This window comes from Notolepis coatsorum, assembly GCF_963971535.1.
Source record: "Notolepis coatsorum genome assembly, chromosome: 8".
Taxonomy (NCBI): domain Eukaryota; kingdom Metazoa; phylum Chordata; class Actinopteri; order Aulopiformes; family Paralepididae; genus Notolepis; species Notolepis coatsorum.
Genome location: NC_140172.1, coordinates 67561582 through 67570212, shown reverse-complemented (window position 1 = coordinate 67570212; position 8631 = coordinate 67561582). Strand labels below are relative to the sequence as shown.

The following is an 8631-nucleotide window of genomic DNA, read 5'->3' as shown; positions in this document are numbered from 1 at the left end:
GTGTTGTTCTGGTCTTTATAAAAAAAAAGACAAAACTGTGGCCCTCTTAACTCTGGCCATCTGTCTCTCATGTCACAGGTGAGCATTGAATCTCAAAGCATTGAATTACTCTACCCATGTTATCCCGTTATCTCATTCATTTGTGTGCTTCTAGTTGCAGATCACCAGGCTGAAGGGAGTCTCCACACTCTCCCCACCTATAGGTCAGAGCTACACAGGGCCAGTCTGCATGTGGACTTGTATTGGGTAGGGGTGGTAGATGAGCGGGGGCTGGGCCTGGGCAATGTAATAGCTATTGAAGATGGGCTCTGCCATGTACGGCGCAGGCTGGTAGAAACAGGTGACGTTGGCGGCGTTGGGGATGGCGTTCTGCTCGCCCAGCACCCTCAGAGCCAGGACTGTGATCATATTGAGCGTCTGTCTCCTCTCGTGTCCCATCAAACACACGGTGCTCTCGTCTATCACCCGACGCAGGGTCATCAGATAGTCGTATTTGCTCGTTTCTTCGCTGCCGACAAAATGGCAGCGCAGGTAGGCCTCGATCTTACGCTGCTGCTCGCCTACATCGGGAAAGTCGATGAAGAAGCGGGAGCACATGTAACGCTGTGAGGACTTGATTTCCGTCTCGCTAGCCGGCCTGAAGTTCCTCACCAGCAGGTCACTGTATCTTAGCAGGCCCCCTCCTCGAATCTCCTCTGGGCTGTGGGTGGCAATGAGTCGGAAGCGCAGGTGGTCCATGGCCTCCTTGAAGTCTCCAAACATGCACTCTGCTTCAACAGTGATGGTGGGGTTCTTTCCAGGTGAACCTGGCCCTGCTCCAGAGTCTAACCCTCCACTGCCTCCTCCAGGGCCTAGCCTTGAGTCTAGCCCTCCACTGCCTCCTCCAGGGCCTAGCCTTGAGTCTAGCCCTCCACTGCCTCCTCCAGGGCCTAGCCTTGAGTCTAGCCCTCCACTGCCTGCTCCAGGGCCCAGCCTTGAGTCCAGCCATCCACTGCCTCCTCTAGGGCCCAGCCTTGAGTCTAGTCCTCCACTGCCTCCTCCAGGGCCTAGCCTTGAGTCTAACCCTCCACTGTCTGAGATCGTCTCTGTTGGTCCTGAGTCCTGGCCAGCAAGCGTAGGCTGTTTGACAGTGTCTGCTAGGCCTGAATAGCCCACTGATTCCTGTGGAGCCATTGAGTTGGGAGGTGTTTCTGAGTGTTTCGGCTCTGCAACGTTTTCAGCTTGACATGCAATGTCTGGACGGTATGTGGGACCTGTGTGTGTATGAGTACACTCTGCCTCTGAGGCTGTGACATCATAGGATCTGGGTGGGTTTGAGGGATGAACTTGTGCGCCGTCCATTAAAATAGGCTTCTGCCGGATTGTTTTTAGTATATCTGTGGGTTGGAACAGCTGGGTTGCAAGCTCTGACGATAATGACACATTTTCAGGCACCGACATAGTGCTCATCATTGACGTAGTGCTCATCCTCTGTGAGATTTCTCTTGGTAGATTAGGTAAAGGGAAATAGTCTGGTACATGGTCCTGTGAGGTGCTGCAGGTTCTCTTGGCAGGAGGGGGACATGAGGATTCAAGATGTGAGCGTGGCAGGGTGGAAGTGTTGTCCGTCCTGCAGATCGATGAGTCTGGTTTGAATTGAACTGGTTTGTGACAGTGAACTGTTTCTTGTCGTTCCATTTGCGCCGCAGACAATTGTTTGAAAGCCTTTGACTCTGATAACTTTTCTTCGTGACACCGAAGATCCGTACAGACGTGTGCCCCCAGAGGTTCCACGGCTTGTGTGGGTGAAGTTTTGCATGGCGAAACTGTGGAAAAATCTCTTCCTTTGAAATGTCTTTTTTCTTCCACTTTTTCTCCAGATACCTCAAACACAATGTCTTCCTTTGAGGGAACATCCTCTACGCCTTCATCTTCATCCTCCAGAGACACTACGTTGAGCCCGGTGCTCTTCATTTCGGATAATTCCACTTTATGCTTTCCGTTTACATGCTCAGCCAATGGAACGTCTTCCTCTGGCACAGTCACCTTTTGATTCTGCCATGGACTGGCGGCGCTGCTTGTCATTGCCGAGATTTCACCATTGTCCTCTTTCAAATTCAGGGAGACGGTCGATGGGTGTGGCTCCGTTTTCTCCCCCCCATCATCTAAATCTGATATATCATCACAGTACAATAACCTCTCAAGGTGACCACCTTGTTTCCTCTCAGTCTCCCAGTATGACTCCAACATACGGTCCAGGATGATCTGGAAAGAGTCCACGCTGAACTCAAACTGTCTCCGCTGGGAACTCACGAACCTGAGCCCCACGGTCTTACCTCTGTTGTTCGACAGAGAGATGAGGCTCCATCTGTCACGCTCGTTAAAGACCTTGACCATTTTCTGCACATAGGCCTCCTTCATGGTGAGGCAGGTGATCTTGCGCCTGTTCACTCCTCGAGGGAGAAGGTCTCGCAGGCTCCCAAGCACCACCTCCTTGATCACCTGGAAGTCTTCTCTGCGAGGCAGCTCCAGTCCAAAGATTATGTCGAGATCGCTGTAGCCCATGCCGTTGTCCTGTACCATCACGTGGCTGGCGGTGCAGCCGTCGAGTCGGACGTCCTTGACCCGGATCTGTCTCTCCACCAGCCGGTCCTTCACCATGCGGATCATGTCCTTCGCGCTCACCTCCAGCGTGGGGAAGTTCCCCCTGCCGTGGATGGGGATGATCTCAGTCAAGACTTTGTCGAGAGTCTGGACTTGTTCCAGGGTCAAGTTGTGGAACCTTTTGTCTATTTGAAGCTCCATTATCTTTACCTGTTAAAAAAAAGAATAAAATAATCTTAAATCCATATTGTACTATAGCCAAGCAAGCAAATTTTTTTTATACCACAAGCTAGAGCACAGCCTGAGATCCTCAGGCAGGGCCCACTTGGCTGTTCCCAAGTCTGGGATAGCATGGTAGACTGTTTCTCAGGTCTACATGCAGTCTTGTTGTCCACCTTTAGTCTTTCATTGGTACTGCCCCCAGGTCATTTAGTAGGGCTCACACAAACCTTAAATCGCAAAATCAAGATTTGAGCACTTCGGGTTTTTTTGTTTCGTTGTTTTTCTTTACCACTCCACAAATTAGCCTACGTCAGCACAAGAAATTGTGTGTACAAATAATAATCCAACAGTTATTTGAAAATCAGTTCTTCTCAGACATGATTTACAAATAATAATCCAACAGTTATTTGAAAATCAGTTCTTCTCAGACATGATCATTTCACAAGAACTTTCAGAAAACATATCTACCCCCATAGCTTTCATCTATGTGCCGCAATTAAACTTTGCATGCAGGAACAATTTATTCTTTGTGCGTTACAAAACAGTAGGATCAGTGCAAGTCAAGGGGGAAGCTTTGTCTGCATGTTTGTGTCTCTCCTCGCCTTTTGTCCTTCATCATGCACTGTTGAGGTGAGTCATCCTCTTATATAATCAATAATCAATGAGGATCACTGCTGCTGATTGAGTTAACTCATGCACATTCCACCACAAATTATATAATAAAAGCATAATTAGAAATTGTGTTCATAATGTTGCCATTTATTGTTGTTGCTGTTGTTGTTGTTGTTGTTGTAAACCATTTCGCACATAGTTAGACAGTTATTGAGAGAAAATTAGTTTGAATATGTGGGATCAGGGACATTGAATCCTCTTCACCTTTTCCACTTTTTTTTTTTTTTTTTTTTTTTTTTTTAACAAACTGTGTTGGTTGTGTGTCTCTCTTGTGACGTCAGAAAGGGCAATAATTCTGAACAGTTTGTTTAGACTGAAAACCTCAAACACTAGCCAAATGGCGAGAACTACATTATGTCATTTTCTCCCAGCACCTAAATAACATTTCATATTGACAAATCCATACAAAGATTAACCCTAACCCCAAAAACATTTCATATTGACAAATCCATACAAAGATTAACCCTAACCCCAAAAACATTTCATATTGACAAATCCATACAAAGATTAACCCTAACCCCAAAAACATTTCATATTGACAAATCCATACAAAGACTAACCCTGAATAACATGTCATACTGACAAATCCATCCATACAAAGACTAACCCTAAATACCATTTCATCCTGACAATTCCATACAAAGATTAGACACAACCTATTTGGCATTATGTACCTGTAGGCCTAATACTTCTCTTGTATAGCCACCATCATGTCCCTCAAAATACATAAATACAATGTTGCACTGTACTCCGGACATGAAGCTTTTAATGAGGATTTTTCTGTATTGCATTGATTGATTGAAAATTGTATTACCAGATTGCAGAATGGGTACAATACAGTACGGCTCAATACACACAATTGTTAAGGGGATGCAGACCAGAGAAAGACTTTAGTCTTGTTTACATCAGGGTCCCCCATTTTCAATTCATCATAACATATAGAATAGAATAGAATAGATCTTTATTGTCATTGTTACAGTTGTTACAACGAAATTTAAAATGCAGCCCTAGGTGCTAGTAAAAATATATATAATATAATATATAAAGTAAAAAAAAAAAAACAGTCCTAAACACAGTATTAAATATAAAAACAGGAGCAAGGCATAAATAACATTAACATAAACAGGGGGGTGTAAAAGATAATTCCACTATCCCTTAATGTTGTGTGTGCGTGTGTATATGACATACAGATAGACAGTATTGTAACATCTAGACATTTATGACATACCGGAGTACAAAAAGAGTTTAAAAAGAGAGTATATACATTTGAGGGGGAATAAACTGTACATTGAAGGAGGTTGGGTGGGTGGGGGGGGGGGGACTGTACATTGGAGGTGGTTGGGTGGGGGTTGGGTTTGGGTAGGCGGGGTGGGGGGTATTACCTGAAGAGATTATATTGCATTGGTGTTTTCAATGTTTATTTTAGATTAATAATAGTAAATAACACGCCTAAATGTAGATATTTCATGGAAGCATAACGATTGGCCTGGTGACATTGAAGAGGTGCGTAGGTCCTAATACTGTATGAACAATAGCAACCTCTAGTGGACAGCAGCAGCTGTAACTGAAGCACAGCGTGCGAGACTCCGGCTGTCTATTGGTGTACAGTACTTATATATTTGTAACACTGTATGACTCATACAGGCACAGAATGAAAGATTGTGTCCTACTCGATTTTTTTTGTTGTGTGTTTAAATGACAATGCTTTTAAACTTTATGACTGAGGATAGCGTTTTTTTTACACTGAGAAGGTGTTTAGACAATCCCTCGAAATGTTAAGTTAAATTCCACGCAACAACAAGGTAGGCTAATTCTAAACTGATAAGAGTCGTGATCTCAAGACTTGATAGATAGGCTATGTCACGTTATTTCTCATTTCTAAGAATTGTCCCAAGTCATTATAAATCACCTAAATCTATTGAAAACGGTCCAACAGTAGGATGTTTCAACAATTTTGGTGAAAACACGTAGTGCAAGACATGCAGCTTACACTTGACTTAATTTTGTTTTTAATACATTTACGAAAGGGTGATATTTAGGCTTGCTGAAAGAAAAGTATCAATGGCATAATAAACTTAAGCAATTTGCCAGAATGCATCAAATAGCGATTTGTATTACTCACCTGTTTTGTTTGCAAATGCCAATGGGAACAAAGCAGAGTATCATTAGCAGAAGAACAGATATCCAACAACAGGTTTACGGTACCTTCTATTGTCGGATCCCACACTCCTACGCAGAGCTGCCCCTGCGCCTGTACGTCACAGACTGCTGAAATCCAACTTTCTGCGTAGGAGTGTGGATCCCTGTCCAACACGACACGAGTTTGGGGTTTTCTCTCAGCTGATGAACAGTTTCCATGGCGATTCACTGTAAACTACGATGATCGGGTCGAAACTATAGTTGAAGTGACAACCTAGCCTTATTAAATAAGAGCGTACATAGGCTACTAGCTAGGTCTATCCTAGGATAGGACTATATACTTTTATTGAAAGATGGACATTTATTGAAAAACAGTCAGGGCTATGTCGATAATATTTTTTTATTATTATGATTTAATTGTCATAACAAGCTATATCACTGCACTGTTGAGATGAGTCATATCCTTGTTCTCTGCTGTAGAACATAATCAATGAGGATCACTGCTCCTGATTGAGTTAACTTATGCACATTCCACCACAAATTATATAATAAAAACATAATTAGAAATTGTGTTCATAATGTTTGTTGTTGTTGTTATTGTGTTTTTGATATCACAAGGCAAGGCAGCTCACTCGAGATGCATCCAGCTGCAGGACGACAGGACAGCACCGACACTTTCAGGACCGCAACACTTTAAGGACCCACACTTAAGGACCCTCGCTTCCATTGGCTGATTTGGGTCACGTGACCGTCCCACCCAATGGCTGAATTGGAGTATTGCACTGCGGGATTGATTGATTGATTGATTGATTGATTGAAAACTTTATTAACAGATTGCAGAATGGGTACAGTACAGCTCAATACATACAATTGTTAAGGGGATGCAGAGCAGAGAAAGACCTCAATGCAGTACTGTTACATTTGTGACATACAGCAAATATATACAAGGGGAGGCTTGATCTCTCTCTCTCTCTCTCTCTCTCTCTCTCTCTCTCTCTCTCTCTCTCTCTCTCCCTCCCCCACGGCTCCCACGGGCCGAATATTAAATCCACGGGTACCTCTCGGCGTGCCGAAGCTTTTCCTAAATCACTTCCATCATCGACAACGAGGGGAAAAGGTCGGCTCGTGAACCCTGAAGGCCTGAAAATGTCACGTGATTTTAAAAACGCTGTATTAAGTGAGCTTTCTACGCTCCACGCAAGCTTTCTACCATGGGTACATCTGGGCGTCCCGCAACTTTTACCCATTCAGCCCCGAAAACGCTTAGAAAAGGAAAGTTGAAAGCGTGGAATAAACTCGCCGAAACGGTAAAGTGTCCCACGGGCGCGCCGTGATTCCGATCCGCGTGAAAATATTCACGGCCATAGAGGAGACCGTGTGACACCTTTTTGCAACCGAATATGTGTCTCGAATCTGCTCCCACGCGGCGCGCAAAATCGCGCAAGGAAAAATCTGACATTGCCAAACCAAAAAAAGCTTTGGGGGGGCACTCTCCGCCGGTCTTGTTTACATCAGGGTCCCCCATTTTCAATTCATCATAAATGTACAGTTCCCTCCCCCTTGTATATATTTACTGTATGTCACAAATGTAACAGTACTGCTTTGAGGTCTTTCTCTGGTCTGCATCCCCCTTAACAATTGTGTGTATTGAGCTGTACTGTACCCATTCTGCAATCTGTTAATAAAGTTTTCAATCAATCAATCAATCCAGGCCGCTTGAATGCCTTCTACAACAGAACTGCATTTCCGCGTCTCTGATTGGCCAGGTCATTTCTGGTCATGTGACATGTACGCCCAATCGTGGGACCGCAAGTTTCTACCCTGGTTAACACTTTGGCTGCCTAAGGTTAAATTCATGATATACCATAGATTGCCAGCGCTATTTGTCTATGGAGAAAGTCCCCTTCTTTGCAGGGCTATAACTTTTTAAATTATATTGCTACATTGCCATTATTAGGGCCCATTCAAAGTCCTATATGTATTGTTCATTGTGTAGCAACGTTAAACTTTTTCATTCACATATTCATAGTAAAGTATGGTCTAATGTATAAGTATGTTTTCATCTCTTTCTGCAGCTTTCTCCAGAACGTGATATATAGCCCCAAATGCATTATATTGATGATGAAATACAGTTTGATGGCAATCAGCGCGATATAAAAAATTCCAACTAGACGTACTTCTAGAAGTTACTACACGTCATCTGATGTTGACCGGATGGGCGAGGGGGCGTTTATAATTCCGTGGGCAGCGTTATACCAATCATCTAATGTGGGTCAAATGTTGATAATAGCAGTTAGTATCGAAGACGGTAACGTTACACGCTGAAACTCACCCCAGTCTCCGCGCGCCGTTGGGCGATCGTCGTAGAGTAGAAATCTTATCATTATGGGATATATTTTTACCCGGTCCATCTCCAGCTTGTATAATGGTATATACGTCCAAATCATGTTGTTTATCGAGTTATTGCCAATCGATCACCGTGTAGCGTGACGAGCCAGAGTCCCATGACCTATAGCGAGCGCCCGGAAGTACTACGGACGTCTAGGACAACCTCTATGCAACATCCTGTTTGGCGATTGCGCCGATCGGCCACCAGATGGCGCTCCTGAACCGCCAGAGAGCTCAGTGGGTCCTGCTGGTGGATCTCAGGCCAGCGGAGGGGACATATGAATCCGATCGCAGATTTTTGAAATATTGATATAAGGACGACGTAACGCGTCCTCCGGCAACTTTAGCATGGCCAGCAAAGACGTCTAAAGACGGTTCCCGGCAGTCAAAGTGTTAAAGGGGAACTCCAACATTTTGGGAAATTAGCTTATTTAACATCTTCCCTGGAGTTAGACAAGAAGATACATACCTTTTTTGTCTCTGTGCGTGCATTTAGCTTTGGGAATAGACGCTCCGTTAGCATAGCTTAGCTTCATCACTGGAAGTGAGGCAGATCCGTAGCCTTACAGTGCCTTACAGTGTATTGTAAGGTCTGACATTGACCAAATTTGATATGCATGACCTTGG

The 8631-nt window shown here is 44.2% G+C and overlaps 1 protein-coding gene across 1 annotated transcript; it reads right to left on the bottom strand.

Moving 5' to 3' along the window:
- Positions 1–210: 210 nt before the first annotated feature.
- Positions 211–2784, bottom strand: LOC311233480 (terminal nucleotidyltransferase 5C-like; the record flags this gene model as incomplete). Its single annotated transcript, XM_084320448.1, has 2 exons — positions 211–1161; positions 1864–2784. 2 exons carry the CDS (start codon positions 2782–2784, stop codon positions 211–213), a joined length of 1872 nt encoding a protein of 623 aa, XP_084176574.1.
- Positions 2785–8631: the final 5847 nt, after the last annotated feature.